This window comes from Alosa pseudoharengus, unplaced genomic scaffold (genome assembly GCF_046254945.1).
Source record: "Alosa pseudoharengus isolate Yale_2024_CS ecotype anadromous, Long Island Sound unplaced genomic scaffold, YU_APseudo_1.1 YU_APseudo_1.1_scf_15, whole genome shotgun sequence".
Lineage (NCBI taxonomy): Eukaryota > Metazoa > Chordata > Actinopteri > Clupeiformes > Clupeidae > Alosa > Alosa pseudoharengus.
The window spans coordinates 17,331,648-17,351,291 of NW_027468620.1; the positions used below are offsets into that span (position 1 = coordinate 17,331,648).

Here is a 19,644-nt window from a genome sequence, read left to right on the forward strand (position 1 = left end):
CACACACACACACACACACACACACACACATACATCAATATCTTTTCCATTTAATTAAATTTTTCAAGTCAACATGAGTGACTTCTTTTACTTTACACTAGCCCTCGTCTATGACACCATCTTTTTCATCAAAAGCACAGCACTTTCTGTTGAAAAGCAGTACATTGACTTGATCTGTGTTGACTGTGTAAAAAGCACTGTGTGCCTATGGCTTCAACAGTGCTACGTAAGTGAAGTGACTATTGCAATGTGTGGATGTGTATATATGGAGAGAGAGAGAGAGAGAGAGACAGAGATAGAGAGAGAGATGATTGTATCCAAACTATCCATGGATGTGTAGGACTGTGCATTTTTATACGGATAAGGCAATTCAGCAGAGTAATAATAAATCATTACACTTTCAAGCCATTACCATTTAGTCACATATGCTGCAGAGTCAACTAAGTCCTGAACACCTAAATGTCATATGAATACCAAGCAGAATTTGAATTGGTTGCTAAGGTTGTGAGAAGCTTGATTGGCACTGTCCCTATAGAGTTAGACCCAGCACCAGCAGCCCACTACATACCGAAGCTAGGCAACACAGTGGCTTTCCTTAGCTCTCACCAGGAGATCCAAGACCACACACTCTAGTTATACTTTATCACACCCAAAGACTGTAGTGTCTCAGTCTATCAGGATTCTAGGGCACTTTCCAATTAGCTTTGGTGAGTGTCAGTGCCTTGAGAGCAAGTCTGTCATGATGACCGAGAGCATTGATTACATACTGTAAGATGAAATAGCATGTTCTGCAGAGGAAACATGAAATATGTGACAGTAATGTGCAGAATCTGTGGTGAAGAGCACTTACCACAATACAGACTCAGAACACTGTCACAACAAAGTCAAAGACAAGACGCAGGTCATTAAGGCATGGCATATGTTTTGACATTCTTCTCGTTCTTCCTCGTTGAACACTTAAGTTATGTGGCAATACTAGCCAGTATTTGTAAATAATTTTGCCTGCTTAAGCAAGAACTGAGAAGTAGCTTATCAGCCATGTTTCTATTTTGTTTGTGAAAGGAGATTGAAAGGACATGAAAGAAATTGGCTGAGGGGGCAGAGTTTATGTGTGTGCATTTGTATGTGAGTAAAACAAATAGACACCAATGCCATTGGCCAGACATGTGTAGTGTGTGTAGTTTGTTTGTAATTAGACCCAAAGACATTCTGGAAATCATTCTTTTGACAGACATGTCTTTATGTCGAAATGAGAGTCTGAGAGAGGCCAGCCAAGACCAATTCATCCAAAGTTACACACAATTAAAATCTTTCCAGCAGAGATGCTATATAGGCCAATTAAGTCTCTGAATTAACATTCAAAATGTCACATGAATACCAAGCAGGATTTTAATTGGTGAATTATGCCTTGGCTTTATTCCACCAGTTGATCTTGATTAACGGGACGCTGTGTCCTGAAACACATGTAGTCAACATAGGACACAGCTGGCTCAACCTGCATCATCAGGTAATACAGGGTCATTGACCCGCCTCAACACTTTCACTGATGACTATATACTGTCCCTGCTGGTTACATGTGGATATGTCATTCTCAAATCAACATTGTATGAATTGTGTTATATAATAATAATGATGTAAAATAATACATGTAAAACACTGCTCTGCATGGACCATACACACACACACACACACACACTGCTCTGCATGGATCATGCTGCACACAAACACACACACACACACACAGACACACACACACACACACACACACACACACACACACACACACACACACACAAACACACACATCTAGCGAGGCTGGCAAAATCCCAAGTCATGAGTTTGTTTATCCCGCGAGCACACCCACACCCTCATTTTGACTTTACAATGCCACCTAGTGGCCATTTGCTGTCTTTACGGGATATGATGGGGACAGTAACAGAGGGGAAACAAAGCCGGCTCTAGCCTACTAGTTTGGATGGGCTGTAGTGATGCGCGGGTCAGGGTTTTTTATATCCCGCGCCCACCCGACCCATTTTGGAGATCCAATCCGCCCCGCCCAACCTGATACGTTTAACATCAACCCAAACCCGACCCGACCCCGCAAATTCCTAATGTTAACGATACGTGGTTGCATCAATATCATGTAGCCAAAAATAATGTTAGCCTACTTTACTTCACAAGACATACAGGCTAACACATAAATAAATGCAGTGCAGTCAATGCAGCCTTGTCTAAAGCATTGTAGGAATGCATACCTGAAACTCACAACCAGCCATAGGCCTATTCAGAGGGGACTAGCGACTTGAACCTCATAGTTATGCATCCATTATAAAAATGACAGATTACAAGGCAGAAAATAGGCTATTAAAAGACATTTTGAACATTAAATATATTATATTTTTCTGAAATTAAAATGGTAAAGCTGTTTTACACAAAAGCAGCTCATACAATTAAATACATTTCATACAACACTCAATACAAACAAAACAATAGGAACATTACCCAGCAAATTAACAAGCTTTATCCTTTCACTGCTGTGTGAAGTCCCTATCAATTCTGTTGGGACCAAGATTACCCATTTAAAAATATGTCTCGCTGCTCAGCTCTGGACAACAAACAACACGCAATGCTTAGATAAGCTTTATGTGATATTTAGTAATCCAAATGAATATGTATCAATGTTACAGTTATAACATAACCAGATCTTTGTATAGTCCTGGGACATTCTGAAAGGTATAGGTTTACACAATATATACACTGTAAGCACATTAGTCTCTGCTACACTGAGCGGCCTTCAAATGGATTTCAGTCACAAGCTCAAGGTCAATGTTCTGAAGGGATTCCATTCTATCGCTGTCCTTACCACTACTGCAGCCTCCAGCTCCCTAAATCCTCTGTTCCTTTGTACTTCTTCATATAAGTACCGAGGTGGGTTGTAGTACCCTTTTCATCTGTCAGTGCATTCATTCTGCATGTGTAAATGTCAATAGATGGACCTCTCAGAGCTGAAGACATGCGTAAACTAGCACAAGACTGCATCAATGGTGTTCATCAGCATTTGATAATGTTAATATGATATGACGACACCCCACTTCAATTAGCCGTCGCTGGTCATACTGCCTCTTCGGCTGAGCTGCAGATTGACGAAGCCCATCCGGTTGATGGAGCCCTTGAGCGCGTTCCTGAACATGGAGCTGGAGAAGCAGTAGATGACGGGGTCCAAGGTGCTGTTCAGGTAGGTGAAGCCGATAGAGAGGCTGAAGAGCTGGGTGACCAGCTGGTAGCCGTGGCAGTCCTCGGGCCAGACCTTGCGGTAGAGGACGGCCAGCAGGCCGGTGAACACGCCGGGGCCGAAGCAGATGACGAACACCACCACGATGACCACCACGGTGCGGATGGCGCGGCGCACCTTGCGCTCGCGGTCCATGTTGCGCTGGCGGAGGATGCAGGTGATGCGCGCCGAGAAGACGACGAGGAGCAGCAGCGGCAGCAGGAACTCCAGCGTGAAGACGGCGTTGTGCAGCACGATGCTCGGCGGCGGCTTGGCGTAGGAGTCGAAGCTGCGGCAGATCATGCGGCCGCCGTCGCCCACCTTCTCCAGCTTCGTGGCCAGGAGGGGCAGCCGCAGGGCCACCACCAGCACCCAGGTCAGGGCCGCCACCACCCAGGCCTGCCGCGGGCTCGCCCGGTTCATCCGGTGGTGCGGGTGGACCACCTTGAAATAGCGATCTGCCGCCACGGCCGTCATGAAGCCGATGCTGGCCGAGCGGTTGACCGCCAACATGAAGAGGTTGGCGCGGCATCCGGCTCCACGGAACCCCCAATCCTCGCCGTGCAGCAGGTAGTTGATGCGGAAGGGCATGCTGACCAGCAGCAGGAAGTCGGCGAGCACCAGGTTGAAGAGGAAGATGACGTTGGCTCGCCAGCCCATCATGCGGAACCAGAAGATCCAAAGAGCCACCAGGTTGCAAGGCAAGCCCACCGCCACCTCTATGATCATCACCGGGGGCAGCACAGAGGTCACCAGAGTCTGTGAGGAGTGGTTGCAGTGGAACTTGGCTGTTGGGGTGGAGGTGTTGGGCTCCATAATGACCACACACACATACAAACACACCACACCACACCCAAATGCTTACAAAGTTGATTGCTTCCGGTGAAAGTCTGCGCTTGTGTGAAAGTCTCTGTAGTATTTGAATTAAAAGAAGGTAACAGTGGCGTACAGCTGCAGTCTTCCCTGTGACACCACTTCTCTTCAGAGCAGGAGTATCGTGGCCCTATCTCTCCCCCACGTTCTCACTCTCTCTTCAAGGCCTAGAAACACAGATTGTATGGCTGATGTGTTGAGCAGCAAAATGGAATACCAATGAAAGACGTACACATTCAGAGTTTAAAGTTGTGATGTAAAAATCGGTTTACTTGACGGTATCTACATAAGAGTACATAACACAGTCATGAACGTGTCCTAAACATTATAAATAAGACATAAACGTTTCTGACGTAACGCTTCTATTATTAAGTGTCATTCGGTTTTTGTCATGACAAGTTAGGGTTAGAGGTTTGGATTAAGGTTAGAGTTCATGTGTCATGTCACTTTTATGTAGATACCATCAAGTGTTACATAAAAAATCTCCATTGCCAGAAATTAGCATTTTCATTTGCCTGGACATAACGGATAAGTCTGGCAACGTTTTGTTCAAATAGGAAGTGGACAGGACAAATGACATCAGTCCATTCAGCCAGTCAGCACATATTGTCATTGTATTATTGATCTTGAATAACTGTGCTGTAGACTGCAATGGAATGCTTAGGCATGCTTGTCAAAGACTGACATTCTCTGATGGATTCATTGACTAAACCTGAAAGATATCATGTCATCCAGGCATCTTTGCAAAGAAAAACACCCAAACAGTTTACACACAATTTGTACCAAAAGTCATGTTGCCATGTGGAGTTTTTTTGTAAGGATTTCCAGTAGGCTATGTGAGACTGGGCCTGTACTGACCCTGATATGTCGCTGTCTCAGGGGACATCTCCCCAAAAGAAAGTGTGTGGTACAAATGCAGGGAGTTTGTACTGCGCAATCAAATTTAGGAAGTTGGAGCGATATGCTGACACAACTTATTTAATTTCCTTTAGGTTCTTGCACCATCTGAGTACTGACAACTTATGAAGCTTGCTTGCAGTAACACTGGGCTATTAGTGTTATATCCACCACAGAGGGTGTACTTAAAAGAGTTTTCATTCTAAATAAATTATAATTAACAATTATATGAAGCATTCAATGTGAGTTGTCATAGTAGCTAAGATCTTATTCAGATACTGTATGTTGATAATGTTATTATACAGTTACATACAAAAGTGTACTTCTATCTGTTTGATACAGTTCTGTACAAAAATGTACTTCTATACTTACAAATCAATAAAATTCATTTTTAAACAAAATTGTCCACTGACTTACCACTTTTCCAGTAACACAATCTTCATGTCGGCCCCATACACAACTTGGTGATGGTAACATACGTTTCCTTCTGTGAGAGTGAGTGTGGGTTGTTCCTTTTGTACTGCCCTCTTCTCTGCCACTGTTACTTCTCTGTCTCTCAAATGATGCACTTTAAGGGTAAACCTCTGAGGCTCGCCTTGCATCACAGGGGGAAGGAACAGCTCTTTCAGTCTGAGTTCAGTTCAGAATCTGTGGCTAGCACAATCTTTTTAAAGATTTAAAGAAGAAAAATTAATGTGTGTGTGTATGTGTGTGTGTGTGTGTTTGTTTGTTTGTGTGTGAGAGCTCTTGTATATGTTATAAAAGTGGAGAGTGGAGACACAGATGGTTGTAAGTGTGGGAATATCAGTGCATGGATGGTTACATGTAAACACACTTCAGCCTGTAGATGCCCTACAGTACGTGCAGATTCACAAACACTCAGAGAGTGGCCATTCACACAACACAGATTAATAGTGTGAAGTTGAGTCTTTATAATTCACACACTTTTACAGTGTGTTGTATGAGTCCTTCAATAGTCCTACGAACCCAACTGATTAACCTGGTTCATGGTTTGACATGATTCACAAGTCCAGCACGTCATTTGGAAATGTGGTTATTTCCCATCAGTTTGGTTCCCAGTTCCAACCCCAAACATGTCTTAGCTTGACATATCAGTGTCTGGAATCAATGCCTTCAGGGAAAATTCCAGGTGCTCCACTGTATCAATGTCATCAGCATGCTTTTCAGACTTATACGCTCACGTTAACATCTGGGTCTTGGTTAGCAAGAGATCACCAATACTGTCTATTGACCATGGCCATGGCTACCAGGCAGGTTGGGTAAACTTTGTCTGCGCATGTGTTTTTTCTGTCCACTAACCACTTCAACAAGGTACTATTTTTACTACTTTAATTACTTTTTTCATTACTCTACTGCTATTTTTTATTAATGTGAACACGTCAAAACCCCTCTGCATCCCGTGTCTACACCACAGGGGAGAATAGGGGTAAGATTAGTCATTTTTTACATTCTTCATCATTCTAATGTGTAACCAACAATTCTTTGATAACCTATTAGGGTGAGATATGCTCTCTGCAAAAAAGTTGTTTTTCTGGCACAATTTACCCCATATGTGGGGTAAGATGAGCCCAGGTGTGGGGTAAGTTGGTCCAAAACAAAGATTTCAGGTAAAACGTTTTTATTTTCTTAAACCAATAATTTAAATTAAATAAATAAAATAATTACAAACATCAACTGAGAATTTGCCAAATAGATTCAACAGAAAATTTGGCAAGACAGATTTAGAAAATTGTTGTCGCCTGTTTACCTTTTAATTCGCCCATTTAATTGACTTAAATAAGTCAGATTAATTTGCTGACTAGTCTCTCTAGCTCTAGGTAACTCTAAGGAACCATATAAAATGAGGTCACAAAATCAAGGCAAACTTAAAAATCTTACAGATGCAATACAAGCACTAGTTAGCTGGCTCAACTTACCCGAGCCCTGGTGGCTCATCTTACCCCACAACCACCATTTTGAAAGAATAAGCTAAGGTAACATTCATGATTTTTACACATATCTTTTTTTACCACATTTGCCATGTGCTGCACCTTTCCACAGATTCTAAGGAATTAATCCATCTTCCTTAAAACATGATACAACATGATACAATTTGTATAAGGTTCCCTAGAAAAAAAGGGGTGGCTCATCTAACCCCTGTTAAGCAACTTACCCCGGTCGAAATAGGTATGAAATAAGTATGAAACAATGCCATGCTGTCTTTCAGTTTCTGTGATTATATCTAGGCTACAGCTTTTTCGAAACGGATATCTCCCCTCGTATGCCTGGTTTCATGCCATCTCAGCAGCATGGCTGGTGGAGGGTGTGAGGCCTGCTTGTGAGTGGCTTCCAAGGGTTGGCAAATAAAGAAGAATCTTTGAGCTCTGAGACAGATAGACGCTTGCCAGGAGTAAAAGAGTGATTGGAGACAGTGATCCAATGAACAGAAATCACCACACACACACACACACACACACACACACACAATAGTAACACACTGTTTACTGTGTTTTATACATATATTAATTTAATCACCTGCATCAGCAACATTACATCAAGCCTTGAGTGAAACTCTGTAATCAAAACCTAATCATCCTTTTCAAAATGTAAATTCCTGCAACAAAATGTCATAAACTTGCACCATTTGAATTGATGCAAAAACAGGCCCTGTTTTCAAAATTGTGCTGAAGCAATAGAACAAACCTGTAATACATTGCTAAGTGTTGTGTGTTTTTTTGTGTGTTGTTTCAGAAACCACATTGGTTATCATGTCGTTGCATCTAAAAAAAAGTTGACGCTGCATCCCCTGTAGGTGTGAAAAGCAGATGTCTCAATGAGCACAGTGTGAGGCGCCTATATTCTTTGAGTTGTCTCTTACCCTTGACATACATATGTGTTTGTGTCATTCTTACTGGAACTGCCACCACTGGCAGAGAGATACACAAAGTTCAAAGAGATATAGTATTTTCCCTCTTGGTTTTGGAGTAATGCTTAGATTGCAGAAAGCATTTTACAGAACGCAGTTTACATATGCACTTGCTGCAACTTGCTGATATCTGCTTGCATTCATGCATACTCTCTCTCTTTCTCTTACACACATGCACACACCCATCCCTCTCTCTCTCTTTCTCTCTCTCTCTCTCTCTCTCTTTGACAATGCATGTGGCCTGCGTGACAAGACCTTTGTTGTGCTTGCCGCCGAGCTCAGTGCAAAAGACCTATGATTTACAGCACGCCGCGGCACGCGCAAGAGCGGCAAAATGCCACTTGTGCTGAGCTTTGCTCGGCACAGCGCCAGACCAGTCATTGTGCGAGCAAGCCATTGAAAATAATGGGTTTCATAGTGTAGAGCTGCCGTTTGTGTGAACCCCACTACACAGATGAAGAAGAAGCTGTAACAAACGTGATTATCGCAGCCCAGGAAGTTGTTTAACACTTCCCCTTGTGTTATGAGAGTACTACCGGTATGTGTGTTGACATGTGTGGAAGTGGCTGAGAACATGTTGTGCCTATTTACAGTGTGTGTGATGTGTCCGTGTACTATATAACTGTGTGTTCATGTGTGCTGGGGATGGACTCTGGTCTGACCAGAGAGATCATTGTCCTTTTTTATTACATGATGGAGGAAAGCAAACAATGTGGTCACCCCAACGGCTTATCTCTCAATGCAAAAACACAAGAGCCACCATCACAGCTCAAAATGGAGCTCAGTGCTCTGTGCTTTGCCATTGCATGTCACTGGACAACATGACCCTGAATGACCCTTTTTACCTCATTCAAGAACAGAAGTTTGTATTTCTGTATGTGCAGAGTGTAGGACCTACAAGTGTCACAGGTTAACACTTAATGTTTGTGGTATGTGTGTGTGTGTGTGTGTATGTGTGTGTGATAATTTTACCCTCTATGACACAAACATGGGAACAGAGGGTCAGAAACAGTTCCTTGCTGTTAGTCACAATTTATCCACACTCGAAGAAGCATATGGCAGAGGTCAGGGCGTGGTGGCATTGACCAGACACATCAAATATCTTGCTGGTCATTGGTGGCGAATGTGTTTTTCCACCAGTGCCAACCAGAGACACACACCCTTCTTCATCCCTTATCTTTAGCAAAGTGCCCATCCCACTGGTCTCTATACACCCCCACTGCACACACACACACACCACGCCCATCACCCCCTGCCCCTACCAGATAAGCCCCCACACTCAAAGACAGAAAAGACATATTTCTTTCTCTCCTTCGATCGTTGTTCTTTTTATGCACATCCAATTGCTTGCGTCTCAGGTGTAGCCTACCTATTCCAGGTGGCAGAATAGCTTCTTTTCCACAACTGACACCGGTCACTTTTGCCACTGGGCGCCACAGAGCCGGCTCATCATCCTCGGCCATCATCTCCTCCTCCCGCGGTTTAATGTTTAGCTCAGGACAAGTGCAGGACGGGGCAGGAGAGGAGATACTGAGACAGCGGCGGCGAGCGTGACGGCGGCACACACACACACACACACACACACACACACACACACACACACACACGGTGATCTTCTGAGATGAGACTGAGCCTAACAGAGCAGCACTGAGCGAACATGGAGACTGGAACTCGATCATGGAAAAGAGTGGGCGCCAGGCTGGCATGTGAGTAGAAGAGTCTCACTGTTCAAACCGTGTGTCATTTACTCACTCACACATGTGTATATGTGTGTGTGTCTGAATGTGAGTGACATCATCTTAAATGCGTTCATGTATGTGTCACTATGTGGAACTGAATGAAGTTGCACCAATGTTGTTGTACCAATGGTGTTGTACTAGTACTGAATGAGTCATAGGCCTATACATATGATTTAGTGTGGTAATACAGTACTAGCACAGTCTACAGTAATCACATGTGTGTCAATGGGTCTTAATAAGAAATAATTATATGTGTATGCATGTCTGTGTCTGCATGTATACTTGGGTCATGCATTTAGATGATTTAGGTGTTTAGGTTTTGTGCAAATTTTGATAGTAATTTTAAACGTCCTGTGGACAGCTATGATAAGCTAACCACACACTGTAGTGTTGCATCTACCAAAACACCTAACCAAATTGTGGAAGTAAAGAAGATAAGCAGACAAAGCTTATAAAATGAGTGGGACTAGGATGCTTCTTCACCTCTAAAATTGCAACATGTCTGGTTGTGAGGGCATTCGAGGACTAATCAGTGTCCTCAAACCCCCGTAGCTCGGTAGCATCACTGGGTTTACCAAAAAAATATGCTTGTTTGTTTTGTTATATCACTAAGAAGTCCTGTTTAGTAAGACCTAAAAGTTTCCATCAGGGCAAATAAGTAATGAATTAAGTTACCAAACTAGCTTTCAAAACCAAAGGTGAAGGAAATGTGTCATAGGGCGTTTTAGACCTTGCTCTTGAAATATAGCTCACCGAAACCTTCATGTCACAATCAATATTGTTTGATCAATAACCAGGGAGAGGTTCACTGCAGGTTTTTGCCAAGTCATTAATTAACGCTTATCGATGAAGAACATGAACAATTCTGCTTCTGTGTGTTCTTGTGTGTCTCTGTGTGTGTCTACATATGTCTTTGTATATAATGATTCTGCTTAAGATCACATTCCTACATGTGTGCATACAGAATGTACGTCTAAAAGTGGTTAATAGATACATACTCTATTCGTGTGTGTGTGTGTGTGTGTGTGTGTGCGCGCACTCTGACTACAGCAAGGGACAGAGGAGACACAGAAGCACTTGCTTCCGAGTTATCCGGCGGCCGCCAGGCGTCCCCACAGCAACCTCTGTCTCCACTGGTGCGCCTCTACATCTACGCCCTCCACGGCCTGCTCTGCGAGGTGGCCTTCACTGCCGCCTGGGACTGCTGCCTCACCCGCGACCCCCGTCTGCCCGGGCACACCAGCCTCTGGGCACTGCCCATCTACGGCTTGGCCGTCTTCTTCGTGGAGGAGCTGAGCTTGCGGCTGAAGCGCAGGAGTTGCCCCCTGGTGGCTCGGCTGGGCCTCTACACCGTCCTCACCTACGCGTGGGAGTTCAGCTGGGGCTTCGTGCTCCGACTGCTGGGCGCATGCCCGTGGGACTACTCCCAGTTCCAGTACAACTTCCTGGGCCTGGTCACGCTGGAGTATGCCATCCCCTGGGCCCTGGCAGCGCTGATGGCCGAGACGCTCGTGGTCCACTACACATTAAGGTTACGCCTGCAGAGCTGAGGGAGATGACTCAGCATGGTGCTAGTGACCTCAGACAGATGGAGTCAATACTCAGGAAGGACAATTCTTTCTAATTTGTTATGTCTTATGAGTGGCTGCCTGAAGTGACTGGATGTTCTGTGTTGTGAATGAAAAAAAGTCAATGTCGTTCCTGTAAGGGAAACCTTGTTAAACTATCACAAGAACTGGTGGGTTCTCTTTCATTCCATTCCAATTCATTCCCATTCTGAGACAGAAAACAATCTGATATTGACAAAAAGTACACAAATAATGCACGGGCTACTGGGAAATGTATATATATTTTCTACTCTCAGGCCTAGTTGTCTCCTTTGTAGAAGCTCTCTAAAACCCTACAACTACACACTGCATTTTGAAAGCCTCTGGCAGTTTCAGGCTCTGTGGTGTATTTTGCAGCCCTGAAATAGATATGCAGTCATACCTTGTAACATCTTCAGTGGAACATTAATCTATGCAAAAATCCCTCAGGTACATGCCTACAGTGCACTTCATGGAGATGTTAACTACTTGCCACATACTACCTTTGAGTGCAATGTCAGCACATCAAACCAAGATTCTTGTTTTCAAGCCTCAACCAAAAAATCTGAAGGTTTAGATGGACAGCAACACAGACTTCATTGTGTTGGATCACTAGCATTTTACCAAGTGGACTTCACTTATCCATGCATACTTGGACTTTTTTTTAGTGTATGTGGCCACTTTCATAGTGCAACTCATATGAAAAGCACAAATACACTGCAGTACTTCTGTAGTTTATGTATATATTATTGTCATTGCTCTCTTCCTCCTTGCTCATTCACTCACTCTCTCTCTCTCTCTCTCTCTGCCCTATAAGCCATTGCTTGAGTGTGAGTAATTTAAAAGAAACCAATAGAGAAATGCATGCTTTACTTGCTTAATGAATAATCCCCATCTGACTGCATTAGAACTGCAATAACTCCTCATGCTCCTGATAACAACACATTGAGATAAACACCCCCGTGCCCACCCAGTTAGAGTAACTCCACTCAAGGACTAATGAATGACAGAGCTAATGACTGACTGAGTGGATGACTTCTCTGTGTTTTTTTTATTATTATTTATTTATTTTTCTTATAAATAAAGTTTAATTGTTGAATTGTTGGTTGAATTGTTGGTGTTAGTGAAGGTGTTTGTCTTATGTGCAGATGTTATATGACATAAAAGAGTAAAGCAGCTGTACAGCTGTTGAAACATGTGTCTTGAGGCATGACGCAAGCATGCCTTACACCTCAGACTGAGAGCCAAATGTCAGTGGTGTCCCAAAGTGTTCTCTGGGAATTCAGAGGACTCTATGAAGTCACAATTTACATAATGTGTGGCTGACTGCTGACTGGCATTTGACTAGCTGTGCCCTAACACAATAAGGAAGCAAGCTTAAAGGAAGCAGGTAACCATTGACCAGGGCGCTGCTAGTAAATTTGGGCTCCCCCCCCCCCATACAATATTATCGGGGCCCCCTGTCAGTGCTGGGCCCTTAGAATAATCCTAACCCCCCCCCCCCCCCTCCCCCCACGGCGCCCCTGACTGTTGAGAGAATCTGAGAGGAAAAGTCCACCCTCTGCTATACACACATTAAACACGGTCATCTCACACACTCACATGGGTGTATCTAGAAAATTGGGTGTGCCATTTGTGTGAGCGCAAGATTATGGCTGAAACCCACAGTTTGAATAAATAATCATTTAAATGTTTGCTTTAGGAGTGGGAATGTATGGGAGTACATATTTGAAACGCTGATAACAAACAAATTTTTTTTTTTTTTTTGTTGTCAACACTATAAGCCAATGGATTCAATTATTTATTTATAATTTATTTGACTGATTTTAGGAAAGATCCTTGCCTTCAAAGATGCTACATTTACTTGTGCAATGCAATGACAAAACACAAATGCAATGACAAAACACAAAAAGAACCAGGACATCGTATAACTGACTTTTAATATTGCATTTCAAAATGTAAACCTTACACTAAGGCTGTTATGGCTTCAAAATTTGCTGAGATTGCCTTGTTCTAGCCAAAATGTGTTGTTCAATTTCTTTAATTTCTGGTCATTTCCAAGAGTTAGGCCTCCAGTTTGAAAGTGGAAAGTGCACACAAACACACCAAAGTAGACCCATGAAGGAGTGAGGTCAAGCTGGCAATTTGCACTGGCGCCTACATAGCTCCCCAGTTTAAGGGTGCGTGACTGAGTTTGTGTCTAAGCATATATGTAATGACAAGTGGACTTGTTCTGTGATGAGAGCAATTGACACCTACCCTGGAAATCCAGAGTTCTTGCGAGAGCACAATTTAAATTTGCCCCTCAAGTTGGGCCATTTTCATTACTTGTAGCCAGACCCTTAATCTTTCGGATTTGGGTCTGGATTTCTAGGCTAATTGACACCAGTGGTTGCCATGAACAAATTAAATTGTTACATTTGTAACATTTAGATTGTGAATTATGTTAATCACTTTGTGCTGTACTGACAATGGTACGGTATGTTTCAAATCACCACTCCCTCAACATACAAAATCATGAAATTAGGAGAAAAAATCCCTACAAATAATTTCCCAGGATGTTGCTGATAATCTGTATTAACCACAGATGGTTTCAAGGGAGTTCTGGAAGATAAGTTGAGCTGCTATAAATCACACAAATAAATGTATGACCTGCTGATGAGCTACCAAATCCTCTGTCAGTTATGACATCCCCCAAACAATCAACCATGCTCTGGCATTTAGGATGATCACAACTTGTGTCACCACCACCAGGTAGCCTGGCTTATGTCAGACCTCTGGCTAACCACCAGGGATCAGGGGGGAAGACCCTGAATGACACAAAGCCAAAACATAATGTCATTCTACTGCCCAAGAGTGTGGGTGATGAGGCAAAATGAGTTACTGAGGAGTCACAATGATGATTTCACACCAGCCCAGCACCTCTGTAATGGTGCAAGTGCTTTTGTGATATTCTTACATTCATTCTCTTAACTTCCTCACGCTCTTCAATTTGTTTGGCTTTACACTTCCTTACTGTCTCTCAGCCAGTGTGAATCATTATACATTTTGACGTCTGAGGTGCGTGTATGCGTTCATGCATTCATCACCACTCATGGCAAAACCCCCCATGGTCAACCTCTGAAAGCCTAGCACATGACAGAATCCGTTGGCAAAAGTGGAAGTAGACTTAAAACTTTAGCACACTTGCAACACTGTATTTCCCTGTATGTTGCCATCAGCTCTTGCAACAGAACTGTTATCAAAACACATTCCGCTTATCTATCCTCGCAAGATCTCTGACCAGGGAGTCAGAAGGATAGTAAGAAGAGTAGACAAGAGCCAAGGACCACTCACAGAAAGCTCCAGAAAGACTTGGAGGCAACAAGGGTATATTGTTAGAGAAAATCATAGGTAATGCACTACACTGCCACCCGCATGACTCCATTACTGAAGAAAAAACATGTCGAAGCTTGTTTAAAGTTTGCTACACAACATTGGGACAAGCCTATGAAATACTGAGAGAATGTAGTCTGGTCAGGCATAGGCAAAATTGAACTTCTTGATGTCATACTTGCTTCAGGGATTCACTCGCAGATCAGTCTGGATACTTTCCGTTAAAGAAAATTTGGAGCAGTTCACCAAACGAACGTCCAATCAGCGTTGGCTTTGAGGCGGGTTGAGGTGTGACGCAACGAACAACATGACGGCATCCACAGAGATGAGAATAGCTATCGTGCAAGTTTTATTCAAATTAGAAAGTATTCCTGGGTAAACTGTGAAGCTATGAGTCTCAGCCATGCAGCTGGGAGGAATGAACGACACAGACATCCTCCACGGCTGATTCCAGTTCATAATGGAGGAATATACTATCTTCAGAAGTGTAGGGCCTACCGTGAAAACTTGATGGGAATTGTCGTTGATTAGGTTCATAAATGGTAAGTTAAAACATCTTAACGTTTGTCACGTTACCTAACTTAATTGTATGTTAAACGGCATTAGAAGAGTACTTTGTTAATCTAATTGGTTGATTTGGCCCGTCGATAACCAACAAAGGTGGTGATAGACAGATGGTTTATCCAATCAGCTAACCAGTATGTCCGCCCCTTCCCAAAAGTTCTTCAATGAAAAGTTCCCAGATGGATATGCGGAGCAAATCCATCTGGCGGAGTCAGGTTACTGGCAGACTTCATACAGTTGAAGGATTGATGAATGGAGTATTTTTGACATGGCTAGACCTTCCAGCAGGACAAAGATCCAAAGCATTCAGCAAAGGAAACTCTCAATTGGTTTCAGAGAAAGGAAATCAAGGCCCTAACACAAATCCAATTGAACAGTTCTGGAAGTTAACTAAAAATCAGGATTCACCCCTGGAATCTTCAATTTTAAAAGACTATCTGTATCTGCCAAAAATCACACCTGAACAGTATGACTGATTAGTTTCATAATACAGGAATACAGGAATTGAAGCTGTCATTAAAAATAGAGACTTTTTCACAAAGTATTTAAGGAATTTCAGTTCAATACTTTTTTCCTGTGTCATTCCACTTTATTACACATAGGCTCTACTCTCTTATCTACCTATGAACTTTAATGTTTGGATTTTTTAAATGGGTGGATTACCTGTGTATACTTACTGAGTACTCATTTTCCCCACTGTATGGTCATTGGTTGCACATGTGGGATTAACAGGCACACAGGGCACTACCTAACACAGATTTTATTGATTGCATTGTCACTTCAACTAAATCAGCCAGGCAGTAGAATTCAGAAGCATTCATTACTGTACAGAAACAGAACTGAGAACTTGAGCGTTATAAATACATGTTCAGGATGAGAGTAAAGTCTGGCAGATTCTGAAGCAAAACATAAAGTTTGTGTCTTAAATTGTATCTGAAATCTACTGATACAAACACAACCCATGTTTACACATTTTTAGTAAGACTATCAAGTTGATTATATCAATGATCTTCCAGAGGCTGATAGGAATCGGTTGAACAATTAAGTGTTGGCAGCAAGGAGATCCCACGCAATCATTTACATTCCCTGTTAGGCTATCTTTTCCATTTGTATTTTCTCACACAGACACACAGACACACACACACAGGCACACACACAGATGTTTACATGGAAGTTTCAGGAATTCCAGAACTAACAGCCGAATCACCATTCCTCATTGATTTCTTTTCAGTCAGTGAACACACAGTTTAGCAGAGTTGAAAGTCATATACTACAATGTCTATACTCTGTCTAGTTTGTAATGTAATCTGAGGAGGCCTGATCTTTCTCATCTACATATAACCCTCTTCCTCCCTGAGATAAAGAGGCACACTTTATCATAATGTTGCGTAAGAAGAAGCGTATTTTAGGACAACATACACTGTTCCTGTGCTAACTTTACATTGCACTAATTAAGTAGTAAAAATGACATGTGTTGATACAAAGTAAAAATACATTCTTGCTAAATATTACAAAAAAAGACCCAAACCTAATGAGATATTTTTAATGTGAATAATGTAACAGAAGGCACAGAAGTTAAGGTTCATGTGTGGCATGATGGAACAGTGGTTGTGTTGCCGCCTGCAAACTGGTCTCCCTGGATTTTAATTCCCAGCCCGCTGTTACCAGTCCAACCATGTTGCTTTGATAAAAGCGTCTGCATAACACCAGCCATTTTTATCTCATTATTATATAGGATGCCGAGATTGGGGCCACTATAATAATTATTTACCCACATTATCACTCAATTACAAAAAAATATACACACTGTGGAATGCAGTTTAGTTATTCACTATAGCATTGTGCTTTAAGAGAATGTAGTATGCCAGTATGGTAACAGTTAAATTATTTGAAACATAAACCTGAGATTTCATGGTTATCGAGTCCTGTGTGAGGTAATTGACAAGCCTATGATAGCATTGATAGTGAGCTTGCAACATAAAGTGCATCAGGCCCACATCTCACATAAGAATGTTACTAGACTGTTAACCCTGATATGTGTCTATCTGCCTGAGTCAGCTTTGAACCAATTGTGCAAACAAGTTGTACCATCTTGCAAGAAAAACCCTGCGATGATCGATTAAAGATTAAAGTTTAACAATAAGGAATAAGTAAGTTTAGGGTCATTCCGTGTGAAATCACCCAATTTCAGCACAATTTGGCAGGTGACCCTCTCCGAAAAAATCTGAAAAAAATCACAGGTGTTTGTAGACCAAATACATGCATAGATCTAAAATAGTATATCTGTATCACTAATGGTTCCAAAACTACAGCCCTTTCAAGTTTCAAGTCATTTTAAGCATCGTGGTGAACAATCCTTTTTGTTCAACTTCCAACCTTATTGGCTCTTTTGGTATTTCACACACATTAGTGAAACTATGTGAATAGAAGTACATTTTCCTGTTGAATTAAAAAATCCAATCGGATCAGACGTATCTTGTGTACTTTCCCCTCTGCAAAGCTCTGAAAATGGCTATAAATTCATAATGTGAAAAGACATCATCATCTTTGAGGGCTTCTCATTCAATAAGTATGTGACACAAATTCATCAGATTTTTTTCCTACTCATGTATGTATTATAAGGTCCTGTCCATGCATTAACTTTGGTTGCTATCATTATCATATTTTCAGAGCATTTCTTTAAAATTGGGCTTGATTTTCAAAAAGCCTGTTTTCATCTTCTCATTTCACCACGTGGACAGTTAACATGATTTTTTTTAATTTTCCCATATATCATTCTGAATGTGAGGATCATCTGCCCAAAATGTGGGCTTGTTGCTGAGTTTCTTCATTGAGATAAGATTTTTTACAAATATTGTCTATAAATCCACTGAATTTGTACTTTATCTGCAGTACCACTTTGCACCACACGTGGTGCTCTTTTAATACAATGGAAGTCAATGGAAGAGTAAGAGAGTCACTTGTTTGCTGCACATATCCAATCTAAACACACCGTTTATGGTTCATAGTTAAATTGCTCCAAATAATTATTGCAACATGAACAACATACTACTCATACATACATTTTATTTAGAGAAAATAAACTGATCAAGTAAATTATACACTCATAAGACTGACTGGTCATCATACATGCAGCAAGAGGATTTAGCATAATTACCATCTTTGTAACGGGTTTTCTACACCAGCTTCAACCTATCAGTGCCTATGTGAGTACTTTAATAATTACTAGCCAGCTGGTTAGGCAAAGTCTATATCCATCGTCATATGCATGGGATGCAGTCCTCTGTGATACACAGACAAAGAGCATTAAGATGGAGATCAGTGCTTTGCCTCCATGTGATCTGGGAGTTGGAAAATGAATGTCATAAAGGAACATATTCAAGAAACAATGGTTTTCTAAAATTCAGTTCATCAAGGTATTTCACTTGATGAAGATGACCATGTGTGTTTCCATCACAAGTATTCATAACAAGGTTTGAGGACTCGTGGATCCAAGAGGCATTCGTAAAAAGATGATAACTCTTTAGTATTGATTTTTCTGCATCTGACAATGCACTGAATTTTAGAAACCCCTTTTTTACTTGAATATGTTCCTTTATTACATTCATTCTCCAACTTCTTTCCTAGATCACATGGAGACAAAGCACTGATCTCCATCTTAATGCTCTTTGTCTGTGTATCACAGAGGACTGCATCCCATGCATATGACGATGGATATAGACTTTGCCTAACCAGCTGGCTAGTAATTATTAAAGTGCTCACATAGGCACTGATAGGTTGAAGCTGGTGTAGAAAACTCATTACAAAGATGGTAATTATGCTAAATCCTCTTGCTGCATGTATGATGACCAGTCAGTCTTATGTGTGTATAATTTACTTGATCAGTTTATTTTCTCTAGATAAGATTTATGTATGAGTAGTATGTTGTTCATGTTGCAATAATTATTTGGAGAAATTCAACTATGAACCATAAACTGTGTGTTTAGATTGGATATATGCAGCAAACAAGTGACTCTCTTCCTCTTCCATTGACTTCCATTGTATTAAAAGAGCACCACATGTGGTGCAAAGTGGTACTGCAGATAAAGTACAAATTCAGTGGATTTATAGACAATATTTGTAAAAAATCTTATCTCAATGAAGAAACTCAGCAACAAGCCCAAATTTTGGGCAGATGATCCTCACATACAGAATGATATATGGTAAAATAAAAAAAAATCCTGTTAACTGTCCACGTGGTGAAATGAGAAGATGAAAACGGGCTTTTTGAAAATCAAGCCCAATTTAATAAAAATGCTCTGACAATATGATAATGTTAATAACCAAAGTTAATGCATGGACATGACCTTATAATCCATACATGAGTGGGAAAAAAATCTGATGAATTTGTATCACATACTTTTTGAATGAGAA

At 41.6% G+C, this 19,644-nt stretch overlaps 2 protein-coding genes across 2 annotated transcripts; one reads left to right on the forward strand and one right to left on the reverse strand.

Moving 5' to 3' along the window:
• Positions 1–1,241: 1,241 nt before the first annotated feature.
• On the reverse strand, positions 1,242–6,511 carry hcar1-3 (hydroxycarboxylic acid receptor 1-3). Its single transcript, XM_076285761.1, has 2 exons — positions 5,459–6,511; positions 1,242–4,311 (listed from the first exon to the last, which is right to left on the reverse strand). The coding sequence occupies exon 2, from the start codon at positions 4,085–4,087 to the stop codon at positions 3,098–3,100; it is 990 nt and encodes a 329-aa protein (XP_076141876.1). The 5' UTR covers positions 4,088–4,311; positions 5,459–6,511; the 3' UTR covers positions 1,242–3,097.
• Positions 6,512–7,692: 1,181 nt separating this feature from the next.
• LOC143124328 (transmembrane protein 229B-like) lies at positions 7,693–12,396 on the forward strand. The gene is made up of 2 exons (XM_076285762.1): positions 7,693–9,673; positions 10,757–12,396. Exons 1-2 carry the CDS (start codon positions 9,625–9,627, stop codon positions 11,254–11,256), a joined length of 549 nt encoding a protein of 182 aa, XP_076141877.1. The 5' UTR covers positions 7,693–9,624; the 3' UTR covers positions 11,257–12,396.
• Positions 12,397–19,644: the final 7,248 nt, after the last annotated feature.